Source organism: Cinclus cinclus, chromosome 4, assembly GCF_963662255.1.
Source record: "Cinclus cinclus chromosome 4, bCinCin1.1, whole genome shotgun sequence".
Classification (NCBI taxonomy): Eukaryota; Metazoa; Chordata; class Aves; order Passeriformes; family Cinclidae; genus Cinclus; species Cinclus cinclus.
In genome coordinates, this window is record NC_085049.1 from 17944246 (window position 1) to 17969792 (window position 25547).

Sequence of the window (25547 nt, forward strand, 5' to 3'; positions counted from 1 at the left end):
TTGTGTTTCTTACCAACCTTTCCAATGTGTGATGCAGCTGTTTTAAGTCCACCAGTGAAGTGCTGGGTTGATGCACCACATTACTGGGGTAAAAAAAAACATGTGGGGTATCCTGTGCAAAATAAAACCCATCACCTGAAGGTTGTGTGTCTCTTAAAACATTTTCCCTTTCCTTACCTTGTAAGGTCTTGTTGATTTATGGTTTCCAGGGGAAACCTGCACAGAAACTGGAAGTCTGCAGAGTATTAATGAAGCAGCTGCTGTCTGAGGTAGCCTGGAACAACCTCACACAGGACATCAGCTGTCTTTTCAAGCATGAAGAGTGGAGAATTATGAGGACTGGAGGCAGAGAACACTTGTCTGTAAATTCTTTGTGCAGCCTGGGCTGTGTAAACAGCACTGCCCTCTCCCAGAGAACAGGTAGTGAGAGAGAGGAGGTTTGTCAGAGGGTAATGAGGGCAAGTGACCGAAGAGAGCAGCTTCTGTATCGCTGAAAATAATTAGACTTGACATTATGCAACCTGATGAAATAGAGTAAATGTAGACAAGTTATAAGTTGTGTAGAGAAGACCAGAGAATGGTAACTCACTGGTTGGTTGAACTGGGCAAGTGGCTGCTGCAGGATGTTGTGGTGGAGGAACTGATAGGTGAGTTCAAAGAAGCAATAAATGATTTGTAGGAAGTCACTGACACTTCCGAGAGGAACTTGGAAGAGACATTTCAAAACCACATTGATCCTGATACAGCTGCAAAAAAGATCCTGTACCAGCTTTAGTGCCTAAGTGAAAGAAACCAAATTTGAGAAGGGTAAGGAGACTACTTGAGTTCCTTTCCTAGTTCAGTGCTGCTGAAAAGGTAAGGTCAATGTGTTTTAATAAGGTGTTCAAGAAGCAAGAGTTTTAAATCCAGCTTTTGGTACACACACAGGTGTATTTGTTTTGCTACTGTTCTCATTCATTGCTGAATGCTCCTGAAAACTAAGTGATCTCTTGGGAGCTAAGCCCTCTGGAAGGGAAACTCTTAGTAATGATGATTACTTCTATACAATGTGAATGTTTCCTGCTTTCAAAGATTTGTATCTGCATGAAGCCTCATTCTGATGTTGAATTTTCACAAAAAGGCTGGAGGCTGTCTGAGACTCATCTAATTAATTTCTTGCCAATATAGCAGCAACAATTATTTCAAGGACCCTCCTCATCACTGGTTAATACATCTTTAAAGACTAAAGACTGCTCATTATACCCATTCCAGATCCATGTTTCTTTTCTGTTAAATTTCCTTTACTTAGTGCATGTCCTTCTTTTTGCCCAGTCCAGCATTTTATGAACTTAAATTTTCCCAGCAGTCTGGAAACACACAGGTGTAAGCATTAAATATGTATTAAATCTGGTTGTGTGTGTTACCTGCCTGCAGGAGCCACAACACTCTTACACCTCTACTATGAAATGGATATTAGAAAACAGAATTTTTTAATGGAGTTTACAGCCCATTAAATCAGACACGGCAAGAGGAAGACACCTCCTCCAACCCAGCGTGTCACTTTATTACATATTTCTCAGCAGAAAAGGGAGTTTACATGTCTTTGAAACACTGATAAAACAAATCAAACACTGGTGGGGTTGCCTCCAGTCACACTGGTGTGACAGGCTGACAGCTGCTGTTCAGAGGAGTTGTTTGGGCATGAAGGAGCAGATGGGAATTTTTTGTACTAAACTGAAACATTCAGGGTTTCTTCATGAAGCTGTAGAGGTGGGGGACCAGGTAATCCCTGTAGTGGCCATCTATGAAGCCTTTGCCACTGTTGTGCACAAACCAGCACAGCACATCAGTCCCCAGCACACGGTCTGTCCTGTAGTCCTTCTGCACGCCCCTGCAGGGAGAGGACACCCAAAAGAGGGTCACAACATGGCAAATAAACAAGGAGACACCCTGGTCAATATTGGTGCTGCTCTGCCAAAACAGGAGATGTGTCTTCCACCAGCAGGAAGTGGAAATAACCACAAAATGCAATTAATTTTACAGTTCTGTGACTGCATTGACCAATTCTGGGGGTTCCAGGAACTCTTCAAATGTGTCCTAAGTCAGATGCTGGGCAGCTCTAAGGACAGTACTGATTTAGAAAGAGAACAATAAAGCACATAATTCCTACCTGGTCACAGTGAACTTGTTGCCCTTCACTTCCATGGTAGCTTGTGGTTTTTCTGGAGGTTGCCCAGGTGTTTGGTGGTGGATTGACACTTCCGGTTCAGATACAAACTGACCTGGTCAGGGAGAGGTTTGAAGCTGTTTGTGTGTCCTGACCCTTGAAGCTCCATGTCAGCTGCTGCCAGGCTCTTTTGGAAAATCAAACTAGCTCCAGCAGGCAAACCAATCTGCATGGATCACAGGGCACTCTGTCTCTCAGTAATCAGGAACACAACTTCTGCTCCTCAAAAGGAGTTCTGGGTAGGTCCAGGACTCAGAAGATTGATTTGCCATATGAACTGAGGCCTTGCTTTTGTTTTATACCACAGCCAGAAAAGGCTGTCATCGAGGAAAGAGCTGATTACAGATGTTTGCACAGAAATCTCCTCAGAAAGTTTTGAGGAGTTTGTTTTGTTCTTTCTATTTTCAACATGCAGCAGTTTAGCCAGGCAGGGAAAGTCCTGTCTCAGTCCTGTCACCAAGTCTAGTCAGATTGCTTTGAAAACACCCTCCCCAGCTGGAATAAGGAATAATGTCCTGGTCCCTGATGTTCCATAATGTCCTTGGGTCTTCCAGGACATTACATGAGTTTCCCTATTCTCTTTTTTAATAATTTTCACACCTTTTCCATTAGAACACAGTCACCAACAAATTAACAGCATGAAGATGTGCCTGGAGATGTTTAGGCTAGATATTAGGTAAAGGTTCTTCACCCAGAGGGTGGTTGGACACTGGAACAGGCTCCCCAGGAAGTGGTCACAGCACCAAACCAGAGTTAAGGCGCATTTGGAAATTGCAGTCAGGCACATGGTGGGATTCTTGGGAGTGTCCTGTGCAAGAGCTGGACTCCTTGTGGGTCCCTTCCAACTCAGGATATTTTATGTCTACAATTCTATAAAATTCCCTCCAAGATCTAGCAAAACCCCTTCCTAGTGTCCCACCATTCCCACTACCTGCCCCCTAGCCCTTACCTATCAGCCCATGGGCTTCAGGAGAGAACTGGTTATCCGGGGGAATGTAGATTCCCAGGAAGTCAACATTCACTGGGTGTTTCTTCCACACACGATGCAGCAAAACCATGAAGGACATCTCCTCCCCCACAGTGATGGTAACGTTGCTTTCTTTCTTCACAGATATGAGGAGCCTGGCAGAGAAGGACCAAAGAGCAGGGTTAGTTCATCCACCTACACAACAGCTCTCAGCCCCCTGAGATGCACTGAGGCATACAGAACAATCCCACAGGGATGGCAGATATGTCAGAGGATCCATTAAAAGCCTTAAGCCTTGGGAGCGGTACCTGGAGATCTGGCAGGACAGTACCTAACAGACACTTCATCTCCATGCTGAGGTAACCTAATTTCCCCTACAAATTTAAGCTCTTCCGATTGTGAATGGAGATTTTGGATGTGGTCCTGTGCCTAAGCAGTGCTGTAGGGTGTCCAGCATGGCTGACAGCTGTTAATCTGCAGGGGAAGCTCTCCTGAATGATGTGATGGCATGTGTCTTAGGTTGCAAAGCAGGATGTAAACAGTAGTATGTATTCTATCACCATCTGTTGAAAGTAGCTGGGGCAGTGTTCATCATCTTTTCCATGACCCATCCTTCCTCCAGGAGATATCTTCTGTTAATGGGCCATTGAGTCCCACTGCATGACTGATAAAATTACATCATCCCATTGGGAAATGCTCCACCCAGGGGGAGGAGCCAAGCCTTTTCTACCTAGATAAAAACTGAGATTTGGAACATTAGAGCAGCCTTTTTCCATTGGATTTCAGGGGAAAGCCAGACCCTTCTACATCGTCACTGGACATTCAGAGGAAAACTGCACCCTTCTACAGGATCACTGCTACAACAGAACCACATCTGTCACTGCAGGAGGACTGCACCCACCATTTAATGGGACTGCTACCAACACCCTGACTGACTGATGGGGTGTCAGGTTGTATTCTGACTCTGTCAGTGTTTTGAGTTTGTTATTTTTCTGTAATACTGTATTTCTCCTAATTTTTCCTAGTAAAGAACTGTTATTCCTATTCCCGTATCTTTGCCTGAGAGCCCCTTAATTTCAAAATTATAATAATTCAGAGGAAGGAGGTTTACATCTGCCATTTGAAGGGAGGTTCCTGCCTTCCTTAGCAGACACCTGTCTTTCAAACCAAGACAGCATGGCAGAAACCCTGAGGGTATCTCAAAACAGAATTAGGTGGGAACAGGTAAAAAATGATCAGCTCACTGTTTCCGAATGATGTGCCCTGTGTCAGCCCAGGTCAGTGTGATGGCATATGAGCCATCTTTCAGCGTTATTGTTTCTGTGGTGATCTCCACTTTCAGGCCTTTCTTTTTGAAATAAAACCCAATTTTGCCAAAGTATGTGTTGAGTTTCTTGTTCTCTGCTTTCTTGGCCCCGACGAGCTGACCATTGACCACAACTCCTGTGAAGAGCAGAGAAGGAAACATTGCCTCAGTCTTGGAGCACTGCCTGGAGACTTGGAGCTTTGGTCTCAATAGGGAGTACCATGGGATCAACAGAAACAGGAGGCCCTCTGACCCCCTGTTTTTCTCATTTCTCCAGCCAAGAAAAGAGAATAATTTATTAAATTGCTTCCTGATGCTACTGTTCAATCCTTTAGCACAATAATCTGGTGGGAATTGCTGTTAGATCTTGTTGGGAGTAGGAGGAAAACCCCTTCAGGTGTAGTGTAAGGGATGCATAGGACAAGAGGAAATGGCCTCAGGTTGTTTCATGGAAAGTTTAGGTTGGATATTAGGGAAAGTTTCTTCACTGAAAGGGTGATCATTGGAACAGGTTGCCCAGGGAAATAGTGGAATCACCATCCATGAAAATGTTCAAAAAACCTGTGGATGTGACTCTTGGGGTTATGGTTTCATGATGGGGTTGTCAGTGCTGGGTTAAAATTTGGACTTGATAATCTTTATGGCCTTTGCCAATTCAATTGCTCTGTTATTCCATGATCTTGGCTCCTTTCCCTGTGTTTGGCCATCCTCAGAGTGAAAGGGTTTTCCCCAGTAGCTCACTTCTACTCTGAGTTTCACCTGTTGCACCTCATTTCTATAGCCTCTTATCCCTTAGCTATGCACCTTGGAGATGTGTGAGGCTTCACCTTCACCTTCTGCTCACGTGGTTGAGTACAGCAACAAGGCCCACCATGGATCCACCACTTCTTTTCTTAAGCTTGATCAAACCCTGTCTCAGCTGCCTCAACCTCTCCCTCTCTCTCCTCTGCTCCAGCCCCAAAATCATCTTCATGGCCACCACTGAATTCAGTCCAGTTTGTCAACATCTCTCTTGTGCTGGCAAGGCCCAAACTGGACACAATACTCCAGACATGGAGGGAAATAACCACTTCCCTCAGCCTGCTGGTCATACTCCTGCCAGCACACAGTTCCCCTTGCAGGCAATTCCCCTGGTCCCTCTGAACACCTTTCAGACCCAAGAGAAAAAAAAATTGTGCTGTATAATAAACCATGTTTTATTCCCTTACCAGTGCCAGGATCAGAAACCAAGTTTAGGATCTTCCCAGGCTCTGAGTTGATATTGAAGCAGATGTTCCTTTGGCTCTTGGGCAGGTGTATGATAAAATGTGGGTCATTGTCCACTGAAACACAGAAAACAAACAAGTGTGAGAAGCAGGTCAGCTCCTGCCCTAGAGGGGAGGGACACTGAAGCTTTTCAAAAGGACTTTTAAGCACTTTTTGGGACTCCTCATAGTAAAATGAGGGCCCTTTCCACCCTAAGGTAGCTAAAAAAGTTCTCAGGTGCTCCTCACAAAAGCCCCCCAGATACTTCCTCCTCATACAGTGCCCTGGTTTAAGTGAAGGAAGTGGCATTCCTGGTTTGAGAGCTGCCAAATGCAATGTACTATACTGATGCTAGATAAAGACACATCCTGCCCACTAACCCCACTGAGGACTACAATCCAGGACTTGTTCTCACAGTGTATTTAACAACATGACAGGACTGGGTCCCACAGAAATTCATATGTCCTTTAAAATTTGTTTTAGATGAGACAAACACCTGCACCCATCACTGAAGGCAGCTGCTTCCAGCCATGTCTTGCAGTGCAAAGCTCTGCCCAGCTCCTGCTGGGTTGGTGGTGGCTGAGATTTCCCTGTGGTGTGGAGTTTAAGAGCTCTTTGTGTGATCACTATGTAATACATGTACACACATCACACACAGATTTATTGTGCTAACACTGTGTTTATGGGCAGTGGTTCTCACAGCTGGCTTGCTCAAATAAACTGCCACTAAACTGTGGCAAAGGCCCAAGAATTAACAGGATCCATCAGTCACCAGCACACTCAGAGATTTTTATCTACTGCAGAACATTTATCTGCCATTTACAACAGCAGTAACTCTCCAATAGCTTTCATCTGTCATTTACAATGGAGGTAACTTTGCTACTGCAGAGAAGCTAAAGTTAAGCTCAGCAAACAGCCCCTGCTCCAGGGAAGCAAACAGCAGCTCATGAGGTCACTTAGATACTTTAGATCCTATTAGGATCCAAAATAGTTTCATCCTTATAGCTTGCAGCATATTTTTATATTTTTACAGCATATTCAACATCAAAATTACTCCATAATTTATAAAGAAAAAGCTTGGGTTGGAAGGGACCTTAAAGATCATCTTGTTCAAACCCCCTGCCAGGGACAGGAACACCTTCCACTCAACCAGGTTGCTCAAATGCCCATTCAGCCTGGTCTGAAACGCTTCTAGGGATGGTGATGAGTCATTAGGTGATGAGTTTTGACATGTCTAGTGTTCCTTTGCAAAGAAATGCTGTAGGTTTTACCTCTGTTGATGCTCAGAGAGGACACAGGTGGACTCCTTTGCTCAGGCATGAAGCTGACTGGCACAGCTGTGACATTGGCCCAGGATGGGATCCCTTTGTTGTTATTGGGTGCATTTGGAGTTAATCCCAGAGTACCTGTTAGATGACAGTCACAATTAGGGTTCTGTAAGTGCTGACATATTTAATAGTGTAATGTTTAGAGCACTGCAGTAGATCAAAGCCTGATGTTGTTATACTGATGTAAAGCAGGTGCAATACCATTTACAACGGATTTGTGTAATGACATAAGGTTGGATTTGCTCCAGTGTCTTCGTCCATGAAATATATGAAATACATGACTTAGAAGGGTAGATAGCTCACCATAAGTTATGGGTGAAAGAATGGAGCCTGGCTTTTTATCTCTCATTCATGAAAGCAGCCCCCTCTTTAGCAAAGCCTCCAATGTAACAGCTGAAGTGTTTTGCCAAGAAAAAAGCTGACTTTTAAAAATACAGCATATGGTAAAAGCTTTGCTGACTTGGGTCCTGAGTCTGAAGTGCCTGAGGAAAGGCAGGATTCTTCCTGCATGCCCTGGGATGACCCATGTGAATAAAGGTTTCAAAGAAGTGCAAGCATTTAGTATCTGTGATCATGTTCTTTGTACTAGAGCTCTCTCTGCCTTTGCCATGATGGAGACAGGAGAAAGTAACTTGTCCTGTCTCTCTCGCATTCTGTTCATAAAGTACCATGATCTTAAACAATCCATGAAACTTGGTTTGTTTAATATGCTGGGCTGACATTCACAACTGCTGACCCTGCTCTGAAGAGGAATAAGGGGAAACAGGAGCTGGGGGACAGCAACAGGATTGAAGATGGCACAGGTGAAATCTCTGACAGCATCTTCTTCCTTATATCCCTAACTCAGACAAGAGGCTGTTTTCACACAACATGAGAGACACAGTAATGGGCAGAGGAGACACTGACCCGAGCAGCAACCCTTCCTGGGGTCTCTGGGCTGGTCTGCCAGCATTATTTCATCCTTTTCAGCATTCTCTATCAGCATGGCTGTGAAGGGGGTGACGATGTGATGGTCCAGAGACATCTGCAGGATGGTTTTGGTGATGTTCCTCTTCAAAGCTGCAGTGGGGGCTGCATTTCTGGGTGGAAACAGAAGCAGAACTCCTGGTTAGCAGCTTTACAGGGGAGCTGCCATGGCAGTTCTGTCATGGAGGGGTCAAAGAGCCAAGTGGTGTTACAAGAGGAAAGGCTGAGTGGATTAATCCTGAACTGTTCCATGGCTCTCACTCGGGCTCCAGAAGGTAAATCTCCATAATTTCATTCTCTCAGCCCCACGGCCAGGCGTGTTTGAGCACATCTCTCCTCACCTCTCTGCCATCATCTGGTTGACAGTCAGATAGGCCCACAGCTTCCTTGTGAATTCAGGATCTGCGTATTTGTCCTTCTTCATGAACCCATCCAGCTCTTCGACATCTCTCAGTGTTTCCATGACAAGCTCTGCATTTGCCTGTGCAAAGTCAGAGAGAGAGAAAGATGAGGGACAGGAGCCAGGAGAATGGGGTGCCCTGAATTCCCCTCTTGGCTGGTGTTAAGGTCTCTCTCTGGTTCTACCCTTGGTCACTTCTAGATCAGAAAGTCCCAGCACTGTTGGCCTGACTGCAATGGAGAGTGAAGATGTAGCAGGAGGTCCTTCTTTTAAAGACACTTCTGTGAGTGGATTAAAGTAGTTCAAGGAGCTGTTAATAGTAGCCCAAGAGGTGCTATCTTATGCCAAAAGAAGAGACTCTTGACAGAGCTCTGTAATCCTCCCCTCAGGTTCTTTCATATCCAATTACACTGAAGAACACAAACCAAATTCTACTCTCTCACACAGACCCCTGGACTGCACTCTGTTCTGGCAGGAAAAAAAATGTTGAAGATGTTTGGGTTTTTTCTAGAACTGACAAATGATAATTGCTAAGCCCTGTAAGCAGTGCAGATAATTCTGTTCTTCTTCAGAAAGGGTCTGGATGTAATATTCCTATCCCATCCCAGTCCTCCTGGAAGAGCAGCCCTGAAAACATGGGGAAAATCTCATCACACATAAAAGGACAGTGCTAGGACTTGATGTGCTGTAGATCCACCAGCCTGAAATCCCTGATGGTGGGAAGTTCAGTCATGAAAGGAGTTGCCTTAGGGAGTGATCACTCCTGCATCTCCATAAAGCATGAAGGAAAATCCATACTTTCGTCTAGATTTAATCTTTTTGGTACATTTATTAGAAGGAAGTTCCTCTGGCAGGGTGCAGGGTGCAGAGAGTGGCTATTCCTGAAGCTTTTGTGAAACACTATTGGAAAAATGTTCCCATGAGTACCCCCACATTCCCACCCAGTACCCAAGAAGACAAAACCCTTCACTGTCATTAACCTTCAGCAGGGAGACTGTACACAGGAGGGAATGGACCAGCCCAAATCCCCCGAGCAGGTATCCCAGGGACACCTTCACTCACTGCAGTTGCTGTGACCACACTCTCCAGGTGCTGCAGGTTTTCCGTGTCGACCTTCCCAGCCACTACTATCTCTGAGCCACCAAAGTAGTTGTGGAAGCTGCTCTGGGTGACGTCTGACACTGACTCCTGAGGGTAGTTGAACTGAATCTTCTTCAGGAGCGGGGTGGAGACCTGGTTGTAGAAATTCTGAGGGAGAAGGAGACAGAGAAGCGAGTTTGTTGTAAATGAAGTGACTCTCTTGCACAGGCCACTCTTACTGAAAGGACAGCAGGTGACAAAACCTGGAGCCCTGATGAGCAAGAGGGAATTTCCTCATCTCATAGAACGCTGACTTCATACTTTGCACAGTTTCAAGGGGGTACAGTAAGAATATCTGGTCCAAGTCTTGTGGAAGTTAAAGGGTGGTCAGAAGTCCATGGGCTGTGCTGTTCCTAGACCTAAAAGTCTTGAGCACAGATGTGTGTGGGCCTGAATCCTTCCCCAGGATGGTCAGCTCAGGGCTACCATGTAAGAGACACAGCTACTCCCCACCTATTTCTTGTATAGATGGTGAAATCAAGGAACAGTCACAGTATAAGGATGTTAAAATTTGATCAACAGTAATTCCTGCTCAGTGATTTGGAGCCAGAGCTAGAGTGGAACTTTTTCTAACATTGGCTAAGTCTGGATTATCATTTAGCATTTATATCTAGTTTTTGTTAGTAATGAAATGGCCTAAAGTAACATACAGGCTTTATTTTTAATTCAGAAAATCTTTTTTTATAGTTAAGGCTGTTTTATAGACTGTTAATCCTACACAGGGAAGTAGAGCATATGTTATAGATATTATTAAAACTGTAACTAGGACATTAAGATTAAATATGACTGATATTTTGCAGGACCCTCCAAAAGAAATTATGGGTTTTGATAACTTCTTGCTAGTGGAGTTACAGCTGTGAACAGAACAGGAGAGTTTCAGAGGCAATGACACCGAAACTCACCTTCATTTGGAGAGAAGTCTCCTGATTTCCAAAAATTCTCTGGGCCATGCCACGGTTGTCGGTTGCAATTCTCTGCAGGAAATCGTAATCTACATCAAACCCAATCCCGAGGCAGAAGAGAGAGAATTCATCCTTTATGCTCTGCTTCACGTTCTTCTGGATTGTTGTCAGCTTCAGCTCACCTTGGAGACACAGAAAGGGTGACATTCACCTGAGCAATAGAAAAGTCTCCATCAGGGTGAGCACATTCCTGCTCTCCCAGTGTCTCTGGTTCTCTCTGGATACTAGGGAAATCTAGACAGCAAACTCAATGCCAAATTTCCATTGCCTACAGCAACGTTTGAGCTTCTAGATAGAGATTAACAAAGTGTTTGCACTGAAGACAATCCTTTTGGACACTTTTTTTGGTATCTGATGCATTTTCTTTGTACATGCAGGGCTCTTAGTAACTTCCTAGGGATTTGAAATTCTAGCACATCTAGAGTTCTCCTAGAATTAATGATTCAAACTCTCAGCAGGTTAAGTCATCTCCATGAAGATTTTACTTTGTTTCTCATACTTAAGGTGTTCTCTGTCATCATTGGAACTGTTTTGTTTGTTTTGTTTTTCCAGGCATATTTTTAATGGCAGTCTTTGGGAGCTGACATCTTCAAGTCAGAAATTGCTTTGACCTGTACCAAATCCAAATTAATTTGCTTTCCACTCTTTTGTCCTGCTTTTGATGTTATGCTTGTGACTGCATAGTCCGTGTGGGCTAAGGTCATAAGTAGAGGAAATTTTTGTACAATCATAGGATCATAGAATGGTTTGTGTTTAAAGAAACTTTAAAGATCATTGAGTTCCAGCCCCCCCTGCTATGGGCAGGGACACTTTCCACTAGACCAGGTTGCTCAAAAGCCCAATTTCTCTAAGGTTGTTTTGATTGCCTGTCCTTACAGGTAATCAAATAAAATTACAGGATTTGTGCAGCTCTGTAAATTGCAAAAAAATCAACCTGCATAATAAGCTACTCATCTTTTGAAAGCTTCTGTGCAAAGCCCTGTGGCACTTCTAGCACTTGGCAAAAGGGGAGCACAAGGCATTGGAAGAAAGATGAATAGAATTTTTTTAACTTACTGCCAAATTGTCCACTTGCTTTTCTCAGTCTTACCCCACCAGCTTTTCTTCTCACCCAAAACAGGATCCTTACCTACTGTCGGGTCTCCATCAGATACCAATACAATCATGGAAACTGAGTTTGGGTCCAACATGCCTAAACTCCTGGCTTCATTCAGGATGAAAGTGGCTCGCAGAAGAGCTTCATTGATATTTGTGCCTGTCAAAGACAAAATGAAAGAAACAAGTTTTTTTATTCTTGTTGAATCCAGACTGGTTCTAAGATTCTAGTGGAGTTAAGAGCGACAAGAGCTGAGATCAAGGCAGCAAAACCCTTCCTCTCTGATATCTTGGTAGACCTTTTGCACTCTGGTTCCCTTTTTCATCCCAGGCTGTTTCCTTCATGAGGCTCCCCCACTCCCCCTCGCTAATTCCAGTGTGACCATTTATGGTGTTGGGAACTACTTGGTGTGTACTCAGCAGCTCCAGAGACAAGATAACTAAATGGTGTATTTAAACTGGCTTTGCTGTATGGCAGCTGATGTCTAAGCTTATCTGTCTTCTTTTGGGCTAGCAAAGTCAGTCACTCATATATCCAGCTTGGTTTCCTATTCCCAACGCACTGATGATTTTGGACAAGTCTATAACTTCATTGTAGTGGAAACTTCTGGAGATGAAAATAACACAGCACCAGAAGGCTCTGATGTTAGGGAGAGTCTTTCCACACTACTGATGTACAAATAACTGAATAACAAATCCATAACTGCATTTCAGAGAGTGGCAGATTAAAATCATTGTAAGTCCCTTCCAAAGACGTCCACAGCTGAAAAAGGCATCTATCCTCATTTACCAGATGGGGAATGAAGGCACAAAAAGGATAAATAGTTTGCCCATGTGGCATTTAGTAGCTCATAGAATCATTAAATCTAAGATTGGACCTCTAAGATTGAGTCCAACCATTAACTCCAGTCCACCACTAAACCATGTCCTTAAATTCCTGCAGCTGTTTCTTGTAGGACTTGTGGTCCAGACCCTTCCCTAGCTCTGTTGCCCTTTTCTGGGGCAACATGCTCCAGCCCCTCAATGTCTTTCCTGTTGAGAGGGGCCCAAAACTGAACACCTATGTCCTCAGCAGTGCCCAGTGCAGGGGGAGGGTCACTGGCCTGGTCCTGCTGGCCACACAAGTGCCAATCCAAGCCAGGACACCCATGGCTTTCCTGACCACCTGGGCACACACACACCTGGCTCATGTTCAGCTGGCAGTCAGCCCAGGGCAAATGATTGTGATTCTCTGCTTAGGGAATATTTAATCTGCCTGTTCATCCAGGCCTATGAGATGGACTTCATCCTTCATTGGTGTTTAGGATTTCTGAGGTGAGAGGTAAAATAGATTAAAGGCAGCTGTTCTATGGTCTGTATTCTGTCTGCCATGGAAGAAAATGCTGTCCCATCACCTAATACAATAAACTGCTCTTGCTCTTCTTTAGGCATGCTTTTCATGGTTTTTTAGGAATACTCTGACAGCCTGAAGGCTGTCTGAGGTACCCATTCCTGTGACAACAAACTTCTGGGAGTACCCTGCAATCAAAACCTCATACCCCCGTTGGGATGGATTGTCTGGATGTACTTCTTGGCATCTTCCACCTGCGATGGGGTGGCTGAGACCAGATTATCTCTCCAGCACCGGACGTTGTGGTTGAAATCGATCAGGGAGAACTGGTCAGCAGCACGGAGCTCACTCAGTATTGCCTTCATGGCCTCAATGGTCTGAGGAGAAGTTTAAGAGAAGACAGGTTTATGCTTCCTGCTTATGAAAGCCTCTTCTTAACTTGTGACCACAGGCAAATATTAGCCTCTGAGGAATAAGCACATGAGCACTGAAATCCAAATTAGCATCTGCTAGATAAATCTCCATTCCCTATCCCCCCCCCCCCCCCCCCCTTGCATAATGTCAAGATTTTCATCAAAGAAATACAGAAAAATTGCAATTAGGAAAGATACATTCTCGGTGACTCAGCTTGCTTAACTCCTGCTAACACAGAGTGAAGTGAAAGAGAGAAACATTTGTGGTTTAGGAGAGATCAGTTCAGGAAGCTCTGTCAGCAACACAGTCATTTCAGGCTGCATAGCATCTTTTTAAAGATGTGTGATTTAAACAAGTGACAATTAACCTGTATCCCAATTTTGCAGTGCTGATTTCCCCAAGGAAGCAATCTACCAAGCCTTACTTGCTGTGCTCTGAAAGAAACTCAAATATACCTGATGATCCCCAACTAACATTTGTCCAGTCAGTTCTTAAGACCCTTCAGTGACAGACACATTACATACAATCTCCCAAGCTCCCCTCACTCAGACCTACAGGGTTTTCCCAAATATATAGCAGAAACCTCTCCTGCTGAAAATCCATCTGATTCCACCTTATTTTGCCCTGGTTGGGCATAAAAGTCAGTTGTTGAGTTTCCCTTTCAGAAGAATTGTTTGCATATTTGGAGGCTGATTATCTTTCTTGGAGTGTTTTCTCTTGCAGACTAAAATATCTTATTTTAACATTTTTCCCCTTTATGGGTTATGTTGTCTAAACAATCCTTAGTGGTCTTCAGAGGGCTGTCAACAATTCATCCATGTTTGGAAAGCAGGGATGTAGTATCCCCATTGAGTCTTTCCCAGGATTCAGTATGGAGCACTAGAGAAAAAGGGGGTCAGAGCCTTTGCAAAATATTTTGTGATCTGTCCATTAAAATTTAAATTTAGAGTTAAAATCTGGCACCACCTCTTCCTCAAAGCATGGAAGAAGCATTATAAATAATGGGACAAAATAATGAAGTTTTGGATTCCAAATATTCTCCAAATTAGGCTGGTAATTTGACATGCCAGTGTGCTACAGAACTGCGTGGTAAAGCACATGGGGAAAGTTGGCAGGATGTTCATTTTGCAACAGAGGTCAAACACTTACTTGTTTCATTTTTAGTCCCCACATCGAGCCACTGACATCTATAACAAATAAAATGTTTTTGGGCAGTGGATCAAGATTTTCCGGAGCAAAGAAGTGAATAAAATAGCCATTAAAAATCTGCAAAACAAAATTAAAAAAATCACAGTGAAATGAGCTATAGAAAAGATTTCAGAAAACTCAAGACAGTGACAAAGCAGAAAATTCTTATTTTCTTTATGAGCTAATTATTTTTCCCTATTGCCTTTTTCTCTTCTTTATTGGCCAGTTTTAACTTTCAGCTCTGAACATCTCTGTAGCCTTACACTATTTTTACTCAATAAAAACAGAGCCTGATTCTCAGACAACTTCCATGCCCTTGCATAGGGACGAATGAAAAATGCTTTGAAAAGGACTGTTCTGCCTGTAATAATTCAACCTCATAACTCAGCTTCATGTTAACATAAAAATAGTGATGTTCTGGTTGTCTCCTTGTGATGTATTGGTGCAACATCCAATGACTCCATCCTCTGATAATTCTACATTAAATCACCAGAGTGCTGCCAGGTATAAAGACATTGGCTTTTGGACATGACAGGAATCTTCTCCTACTACATGTAAGCCCATGTCTTAGTCATAAATTAAATAAATCCATTCTGCCCACTTAAAATCCCTCTGTTCTTTCAATTGGATACAGAGCTCGTCCTCATGCTTATTCCCCTGAAGGATGAAGTTTAGCACAGTTTGCTGAAGGACAGCAATTCCTTCATTCACAGCTCTCTGGTCCCAGCTGAGCAGCCATACTTACTTCCAGTTCTCCCCCCGTGGTTTCTCTGTTCACATCGTACTGCACCACAAAATTTCCATCCACAGCTGTGGACGAGCACTTGGGGCATTTTCGCTGTTGAGCCATTGTTGGCTTGAAAGAAACATGAGCCTTGAAATGAGGAGAGATCATCAGTCAACCAGGTGTTGTGTGAGAGGGGGATTATTCACAGAGAGACTCCACATCTTCATGAAATATCTCATTTCACTGAATATTTTCCTGCTTTCATTATTTGTGGAAAATGGACTTTGTCATTTCAGAAGAAAAACAACACTAGGATTTGCCTAGATATGTTGATTCAGTAGTAGCAACCGTGACACAAATCACATGACCCATCTACAACACCAAATATTTCAGCTAGACCTGTGCAAACCATTTCTATTAAGCAACACATTGGGTTTTTTTGACATTTTCCTAGTTGAAACTATCCATAATTTTATCAACATTTTAATAGGTTTCTAATTGACTTTTTACCCCCAAACAAAGAGGATTGCCATTTGTCTGTGAATTGAGTACTAGGAAATATTTTCATTAGTCATGTGATTGATCCTGCAGACTTTACGGCATTTTTCTGTTTTAACTGGATAACTTGAAATTGCCTGGAAAGGTAAGACTTAAAACAGACACATAGTACCTCTGAAATAATTTGTTAAACTAGGAATGGGGGTAAATTTGACTATCAGGAAACAATACTGCCTGGCATATTACTATGGAATTTAAGACAGATTTTGCTGCATTATTGCATGCTTCCAGCAGGTACAAAATTTGCCAGGACTGTGTTGAGTAAGTGTGAAAACTGAAGATTTTATGCTATTTCCAGTCTGTGGGTGGTTACCTTTTTCTCTCCCTTGGAGATGGTGGTGATTCCATTGAAATGATCCCCAAGTGAATTAGGAACGTGCACGTAGCGCAGCCCCTGTGGCTCAATGATGCGAACGTCCACCTAAAGGCAGGAAGGGAAGACATTTGTTGTGGAGAGCTGCCCCATCCCTGGAAGTGCTCAAGGCCTGGTTGGACAGGGCTTGGAGGTCTAGTGAGGAACAAATGTGTCCTGTCCCCACTCATAAACACAGCTGACAATCTCCTGAATTGTGTCTGACTCACGTCAGAACCACTTGGGCAAATAAGCTGGGACATTTTTATACTCTTGTGTAAACTTGACTGAAGGAAAACAAGCAATACTTGCTATTTATTTGGAACAGTCCTTTTCACAAAAACCCCAACTTCATGAGGTAGTATCCTATGAGAGCTGATGATCGCTGGTTGTCCCTCCACAACCATGATTTGTCTTAGAATCACAGAATGGCTTGGGTTGGAAGAGATCCTAAAGTTCATTCAGTTCCAAGCCCCCCTGCCATGGGCAGGGACACCTCCCTGAAAACTGTGGGTGCTTTCTCAGCAAGGATTCACCTGTGGGGTTCTTCCTACACATCCCAGCTCTGCTTTACCTCCATGTGCTTGGCCAGGCGTCCTGGCTTCACAGAGATGACATGCTCGTAGGAGCTCAGCTTCCTTCGGATCATTTCATGGTAGTGAAGCTGGAATTGGATCCTCATTCCTGGGGGCACGTTCACTTCAGTTTGGAAGTTTTCCATATCCAAGGCAGTGCTCCTGAAAAGTCAGCTGTGGGGTTATTTTTCAGAAAATACAAGGAGGAGGAAAAGCTTCCTTGCACTTTGGTTTAGATTGAGGCTTTTGATTTTAACTGTGGCCTTTGTCAGGGAGCTGCAGTTGTCTGTTAGCACATGGTGTTTTAGCAAGCTGAAAGCTGAAACACAATTTAAGTCTGTGACAATTAAATATCAGAGCTGCTGTAAGTAAGCATTTTCCTTTCCAGGATTCCCCCTCATCTATCTCCTCCTGGGATGTTCTTAGTCCTTCTGTAAGTTCAGTACAAAACCCGTATGCCAGAGTGTTTATACCTGACTATTCCAGCAGCTTTGCCTCTGGCTTTTGCTTGAGCGTACATTTTCCTGGCTTCAGATTTTTCCCGAATATGGCTGGTAAATGTGATACCATTGATATCCCTAGGAGAGAGAAGCACAGTCAGCTTGCAAAAGAAACAACTTTACAATTGAGGACTGTTTCTTCAGTTTACACCAGTGAAATCTAAACTGGTGGGAAATGAAATAACACGGTTCTTGTTTAACCCCGAAGTAATGAAGTCTGATTTTCACTAGAGCTCTATCTTTTTCTCTACCAAATTTTTATTTCAAGTAGCCAGCACCATTGTTCTCTGAGAAGGATCTGCTTTCCTCCATCTCCTTCACACTTTCCCCAAGCTTTGGGCAGGGAAGGCAGATCCTGATGTCATGGCTGGTTTGGAACATGGATCAAGACATCTCCTGACCAGCAACCTGGCTGCTGCCTCTCTGAATGCATACTGAACCAGGTCAGTTTCTGTTCAGTAAGGGCTCTGATTTGGGTCTCTGTCCTTTGAACTGGCAAGGTGGGGGCCTAGTCTATTTGAGACTTTTGTCCATTTTTGTTGATATTGACCAACAGCTCACTGATTACTGGAGAGGAAGACCTGCATGGACAGACAGACTGATGACATGAACCTCTTGAGAAAGCCTGCAAAAATTACACTGAACCTGGAAAATAATAAGAGATTTTTTGCATTTGCAAATACTTCCTTCACAGCCCATGGAATGCTTCCAGAAGACGAGTGTGATACCTGACCACTGCTTACATGGTGAAGTTGTCAATAAAAGCTCCTTTGGGGACTTGCACATCAAACATGATGGGCTGTGGCCGCCTCGCGTTGTTCACCATCTTGGCTTGGATCATTGTGTTGGCCAGCCTGGATGTGATAGTGGATTGAACCTTGTAGCTGTAAAGACCTATCTTGTCATCATCCTCCACCTGCATTTGACAAAATCGCTCTATAAATTTAGGGTGCCACTGGAAAAAATGCCCTAGAGGACAATATCAATCATCTTCATAGTCTCAGCACTACTTTTTTATTTCTGCTCCTTACAATATGGCAGCTAAAGGGGACATGAGCTCAAGTGCAGGACATCTCCATAATTTTACCTGGAAGTTGTGACAGGATATTAATGGGAATACAGTTCATGATAATATTTTAGCTGAAAGAGGGTATTTTTTAAGCTGGAATATTTTCCTTGCTTTTCACCATGCAATGAGTCCTTGGAATGACTCTTTGAGTGCAATCCCTCATGGAAAGCTACACAGTAATCTTGAACATCATATAATGAAGAGGAGAGATACAATTCACATTTTCAATGGAAGTCCTAAGCAGAAGAGGCTTGCATTGGTTACTGACTTAGTGTGGTAAATGATTAAACCACAGCAGGAGTATAACAGTATTTAAGTGTTTTATTAAGACATTGTCTTTGTCTAATCACTTTTGATGCTTATTTCTTCATATTTACCATACCCTTCTCCCTCCAAGAGCAGATGTATCAACAGTATTGTGCAAACAGCTCTCTGTTTAATGAAAATAGGTTAATACCCAACCGGCAGTAAAAACAAGGAAATGAACAAACAGAGGGATTGATTTCCAAAAAATGGTTAACTAGAAAATAACTTTGTTCAATATTATTTGCCACAGAGGAAGAAAAATACTCACCAGATCTCCAACATACCCCCAGTCCGATGTGCTCCTCTGGAAAAGAAAAATATGGAGGGGATATTTCACCAAACCTAAGAACACTGACTGGATGTTTCAAGACAGGGACCAGAGTCTAATAATTGTTTTCTAAGATTATGAATCATAGAATCATAGGGAATCACAGGACCATTAAGTTTGGAAAAGACATCTAAGATCTAGTCCGACCATTAACCCAACACTGACAGGGCCACTAAACATGTACATGTTTTCTTGAATACTTCCAGCAATAGTAATTCCAACACTTCATGGGAAGCCTGTTTCAATTCTTGACAACCCTTTAATGGAAGAGTTGTTGCCTAATATGCAACCTAAACTTCCCCTGGCACAACTTGAGGCCACTTCTTCTCCTCCTGTCCCTGTTCCCTGGGAGCAGAGCCCAACCCCCCTGGCTGTCCCCTCCCGTCAGGGAGTTGTGCAGAACCAGAAGGTTCCACCTGAGCCTCCTTTTCTCCAGGCTGAGCCCCTTTCCCAGCTCCCTCAGCTAGTCCTCATCAGACTTGTGCTCCAGATTCTTACCCAGCTCCGTTGCTCTTCTCTGGACGTGAATGAAAATTATTTAGAGTTCCCAGACAAAGTGTGAATATTCCCTTTGTCTTATTTAATGTATTTCTACATGGGATTCTGGAGCATGTGATGTCCCAGCTGTGCCTCAGAACCTATCATAAACAGGGCAGCTTTCTTCCTCTGTTTTGTTTTGGTTTTGTTTGTTTTGTTTGTTTTTTCGGGGTTTTTTTAAAGAAAACATTCTCTTCTAGAAAAACATTCTTCCTTAAAGCAAATCATGCTGGCAGAAAGTCATCCTCAGACACTCTTGTTTTTAACAGAAAGGTTCTCTTTGTTTTTCTATGAAAAGTGGAAAAACCTCAAACCCCAGACTTCTTTAGCTCACTTTGTTGCCATTTATATTAGAAAATATTTATGTATTAGATGCAATATGTATGAATTAAAAAACCTATTGTGTAATTGATATTATATTTACATGCTTATGTCTATGGAAATTAGTTATGCATTCATTACTTAGACGCACTTACTTCTTCATGGTTGTTCTTTCCCCCCACCTTATGAATGGCTCTATTTGGAAATTTCTATGGCAAGGTGCTGACATCTTGTGGCTATTCGAATAATTCTGTTTAATTAAAAAAAAATCTCCCTCACATAAAGAATATTTATATTAAACCTCTTAAAGGGAATTTGGCTCACCTTGATGCAATTTTTAAATGCAGAGATCTACTTTCATATTATTATCACAACTAGGCCAGCTCAGCTCTCCAGGGTCAAGAGGACCCAAAACCACAGAAGATGCTTGAAAACAGATTTTATCCCATGATGAACTGGAAGATTGCTCTGCAATTGTTAAGTTCATTTGAAACTAATTAATATGCTGTTCTTGTGCTTTATAAGAGATAATGATGTCATAGCAAGTTCATTTTAAAGATATTAGTTTAAGGACCATTTAAAGGCAGATGGGGAGGATTTCTGCCTGCCTGAGAACACACACAGGTTTTAATTTTCTGGCTCTAAAGACTACCTGAACCATTCAGACTGGGATTTCAGGATATGGAAGTTTATGGCTCTCTAGAGATCCTCTGAGAAGCCTGATGGACTGATCCTGTCACATCCCACAAATTTCACTGTACAGTGAACTGGACTTTCACACCTGATAAAAGACCAGACCATGAAGAGTGATTTTCTGGCCCCACACATACCCTCGGCACAGGGAACATCACCAGCTTGAATACAAATTAAGATTAAACCAACATCATTAACTGTGAGATGCAAGAAGAGAAATTTCAGACCTAAGACTTGGAAGAGTTTGTCTTCAGGATGCTGCAGATGATCCTTGTCTGTTTGGTTACATTTATACCCTGGCAGCTGGGGGAGTCCCCAGCCAGCTGATTTAGGAAGAAATTCTTCAGTGTGAGGGTGGTGAGGTCCTGGCACAGGATGTCCAGAGAAGCTGTGGCTGCCCCATTCTTGAAAGTGTTCAAGGCCAGGTTGGGTGAGGCTTGACTCAACCTGGTCTACTGGAAGGTGTGGAAGGTGTTCCACAGGGAGGTTGGAATGAGATGAGCGTTAAATTACCTCCCAACCCAAACCATACCACAGCTCTATCATTCCACCCCATCTCTTTCCATATATCCTTCCTGTGCTGCTTCTCTTGGAGGGGAAACCAGGCAGGCAGAACAGTAAGGAAAAATTTGTGTGTGGAAGAAGGTGTGAGCTCACCCATCTCTGGACAGCCAGAGATCAGCACCAGATCTGGGGAATGTGTTGCAGGACATCCCACCTCACAGGGTGCCTCACAGGTCTAGACACTTTATCTACCTCCCAAACAGAGATAACAGCTGTGCACCACCATATAGAGGTTCACAAGGTCACCTGCATTCCAGCCCATGGAACACTGCTGCTCTGGTCACAAGGATCAGTCACACACCTGAGGCACAGCCTTTTGGAAACTACTCAGGAGCAAAATAGCAGAATATTTTATCTGTACCTAGAAAACTATCCTCTGTATTTAGAGCAAATCAGTAGGGTCTGCAGGGAGCTCTTTTGCCTTGTTGCCAATGGGCTGGTGAACTCTTTGCAGAAAAACATAGTGCTGAAAAAATAATTTGGGGACAGCTTTCCTGTAGTGGTGAACAGTAAATAACTGTGTGCCTGCTGCTGGCCAAGAGCTGCTGTCTCAGGATGATTTGAACAGTTCAGTTTAATCTCATTTATTATATTTGACTCAACTAATACAACAGTAGCTGAGATCGTAGATCTACTGGTTTGCAAAGATTTATTTGATAGGTAAAGGATGGGAAATAATGTATGGGAATAAAAGCAATAAATGGTACAATGAAACCACTTGGTAGAATTATAAATTACTGCATGCAATATGTCCGTGCCTCTATGTATCCAGAAATTCTGGGAACAGAGGCAATGTAGTACATATGGCACGGATACAGACACATTGGAAATTAATGATGCCCTGAAGAAGTGCAGCTAGGAGGGATTTCTGTTCAGATCACAATTGAATTCTTTAAATACTGGACTGGCAAGTGTGAGAAGGCTTGATTCATACTCATGCTAAAATCTGTCATTTTCTTCCACTGTTACACAGGCTTTAGGTACCAATAGGTTCCATCCAAATCCTCAGGAAAGAGGAAAATCAGGTTTGCCTGTGAAATTTCAAAGACTCTGGGAAATCCAACGTTACTCAAGAGGATCTTTCATTTTCACTACATTGAACAAGCTCAAAACAAGCAGTACCAGAACTTGGTGGAGGACAAGGTCCACTCTGATCATAATTTCTTTCATGCAGTGTAATAAAAAATGAATACATTCAAACAACTGATTTAATGAGTATTATCATTAACTGTTACTGTGTAAAATACATAAAAACTCTTGCAATTCTGCTCTAAATGTTTCTGCCTAAATGTTTCCAAGCCAACAGACTAAAATAATCTGCAACCCATCAGTGTGCTGAAAACAAATTTTTTTTTCCCAGGTCTTAGATGCCAGCAGCTCATCACTGAGTGCCACTCTTTGACCAGAGTTAAATATGAAAGAATGGACTGAATGTTTACAGCCTACACTTGCCAGTGTCTGAAGTCCTTTTCCATTTTCTCATGGAAAAACCTCACCTGTTTCAATGGGATATTCCCCAGACATGAAGTTAGACAAAGTATCTCCATTGTTTATCACCTCGGGAGCACAGATACAGAACAAAGCCTCGTGCTTAAGGGAGAGCAGCAGTTCTTGTCCCAACCAGAGATATGGAAGTCTCAATGCCTATAAAATCAGCTGGTCCCATATGACTGCACGCTCACAACTTGGACATGGAAAAAGACACCTGGAGAGAGCTCCCAGGCATTCTGGCTTCCCTCCTCTTTGAATCATTTCTGGGTACTGTACCTGGTACCTGCCATTTCTCGCTTTGGAGCTTGAGGGAAATCCATCAATTTCCGGATCAATCAGGTTGTCCACTTCCTAGAGGAGGGAGAAGAAGAAAAAGTTGATGCTGTCTTACTGTTTGATTTATCACTTGATTTATTATTGATTAGCACTTTACAGGAGAGTTCCAAAGGGAATTTACCTCCCTTGGATGCTAATCATGAGCAGAGGCACAAACCATCTCAGACCAAATTCCTCACACATTCAGTTTCCCTCAGTGGTCAACCAGGTCTATAAATTCTTGTAAAATCATGACCTTTAGCATCATTTTACAGCTTTTCCTTCTGAAACAAGGAGTAATATTTAACATGAAATGACCACAAAGAGCAAGAGGCAGATGATTATCATCAGGATGGGTATAGCCATGGAAACTACAGCATTTCAGACACTGATCTCACTCAAAGAAAGTTCAGAGAATTTCTGCTCAAACAAGTAGAAATTGTCTCTGGTTTTACACCAATATACCTGAGAACTAAATTTCCCCCAATGACAGCAAAAGAACATTTTTCCAAGTGCAAAGCTGCACTGATTCATTCAGAAGTGTGGGTCACACCACAGCAGTACCCTTAATCAATTTTGTTGAGTTTAGTTTACAGCAATAAAGAAGTTTAAGTGCAGGAGTTCCTTTCCAACTTATGTGATAGCATGCACACAAAGGTATGCACAAAATTAATTTAAAATGTTTAAGCTCATTGATGTTAAATTGATAAGGAATCTACAATTAGAAAGAACCACAGGTCTGGAATATTTTTTTCCTGGGAATTACAATCCCAGTTTTAAAATCTCATTGAGTCAAGGAAATGGCTGTAAAAATAAAGAAAAATAGGATACCCCAGCTCACTGAAGATTTTTACTAATCCTGCAAAGGAAAAGAACACTCCATTATCATCCCTGCTGACTTCACAGAAATATTTCAAAACTACAATGTAGAAATGGGCGTAGACAGCAAATCTAAGTTCGCCGAGCCTGGGGGTTTAAATTTAGACTCAGTTTCAGAGTCAAAGCTATAAGTATACTTCTTTTCATCATTGTATTATCCCAAGAAATTATGATCTCTTTTTTAAATTCTTTCATCCCTCTGCTGAGGAATGTAAAGTCAATAGGATATTCACTCTGTATTTGAATTTCTGTTAAGAAAAACCCAATTCCATACAAGGCTTTCCTGAAGTTCACAGTGCTCCACACAGGAGGTTCCATCCACAAAGGTGTCTGGGTGTCCTGTTTCTGCTTTTTCCAGTGAAACAGGGTATAAAATATGCTGAAGATCTGAGTATAGAAGCCCACTTAAATATTTAAAGGTTGAAACCACACCAGAAAAGGCAACACTGAAGTAAAAATATGAAACTTGCTTGGAATGAAATTTGGACTCAACTCACACTCTCCCTTTAATAATATTAAATAATAATAGGCTTTAATAATATTATTTAAAAAAAAAAAACATTACAAATGACAAATGAAGACAAATTATCAGAAAAATTTACAGCTAGAAGTAGAAGAGAATTGTGAAGCAATGACCCAGTTCTGCTCCCACTGCTGCCTCCATCCAGACTTCAGCAAGGAAGGGAGACCTGGGCCCTGCCTGCCAGTACTCACATCTGGGATGTCGTCGATAACCAGATCAAAGCCCCCGACTCCAGAAATGAGGAACAAAACCAGAAAGCTGCTCAGATACTTCATTTTCTTCCTGCTTGCTTCCTCCTGAGAACAGCCTGCACAGGTACAGCCACAAGTTCTTCCCTTCTCTGAGACAAGTTCAAGGAAACAGCCCAGGTTTATGCAGCATTTTGAGCAAAGTTCTGCAACGGTGGCTTTGTTTAGGCTGTAGGTAAATATTAGCCTTGCAACGCAGGTCTGAGCTGTGGTGCCTGAGCAAGGGTTATCCAAATACTGTCTTCACTTGCCTCTGCCCTCGATAACAGCACTGGCTTGGATAGGCTCACTCCTTGCTTTTGTAGCTTCCCGTGATATTTGGCTAATTTCCTGCTAGGCACAGAGCTTGCACTATCCAAAAACTTCAAAAGACCTCAGTAAGAACTCCAGCTTGTCTGTTTATAGTAAACGAGGTGAAGTTTGGTTTTCAGCATGATGGAGGCAGCACTGTTGGGATTCTCCAAGGGCCCTCCCACCCAGCCAACCCACAGGGGCTGGCAGAGACCTTGGGGTTGGATCCTGACCCACACAAATACCCTTTTTTTCCATTCTGCTGGACTGATGATGTGGTAGTTCTCATTTTCTAAAATTAGTCACATGAGAACATCTGCTGATATTTTCAGGCATGTGTTCTATGGCTCCTGGGTGCTTTTGAAACAGGTTTTTTACCTCCCTGGTTCTTTGGGTGCTTTAAGTGATGAGATAATGAGAGCAAAGCAAAAGGGAGAAAGAAACCTTTTGTAAAAAGCTGTTGGAGTATCCCTTCCACCCTTCCACAAAGAAAGGATTGTTAGAGACACCTGAGAAGCTTCAATGCAAATGAGAGAATTACTGTGTGAACCCTGGGAGAAAATAGCATTCAAATATATATTATCTATTCTATTCTATTCTATTCTATTCTATTCTATTCTATTCTATTCTATTCTATTCTATTCTATTCTATTCTATTCTTTATTCCATTCCATTCCATTCCATTCCATTCCATTCCATTCCATTCCATTCCATTTTCTTGTA

General features: G+C 42.6%; 1 protein-coding gene across 1 annotated transcript; it reads right to left on the reverse strand.

Annotated features, from left to right (window-relative positions):
- Positions 1-1722: 1722 nt before the first annotated feature.
- ITIH2 (inter-alpha-trypsin inhibitor heavy chain 2) lies at positions 1723-24560 on the reverse strand. The gene is made up of 21 exons (XM_062490862.1): positions 24477-24560; positions 22845-22919; positions 18903-18938; positions 18003-18175; positions 17233-17337; positions 16759-16921; positions 16146-16253; positions 15293-15421; positions 14509-14625; positions 13154-13322; positions 11650-11775; positions 10461-10642; positions 9481-9666; positions 8360-8499; positions 7959-8131; positions 6996-7130; positions 5688-5801; positions 4418-4616; positions 3156-3328; positions 2150-2261; positions 1723-1870 (listed from the first exon to the last, which is right to left on the reverse strand). Exons 1-21 carry the CDS (start codon positions 24558-24560, stop codon positions 1723-1725), a joined length of 2847 nt encoding a protein of 948 aa, XP_062346846.1.
- Positions 24561-25547: the final 987 nt, after the last annotated feature.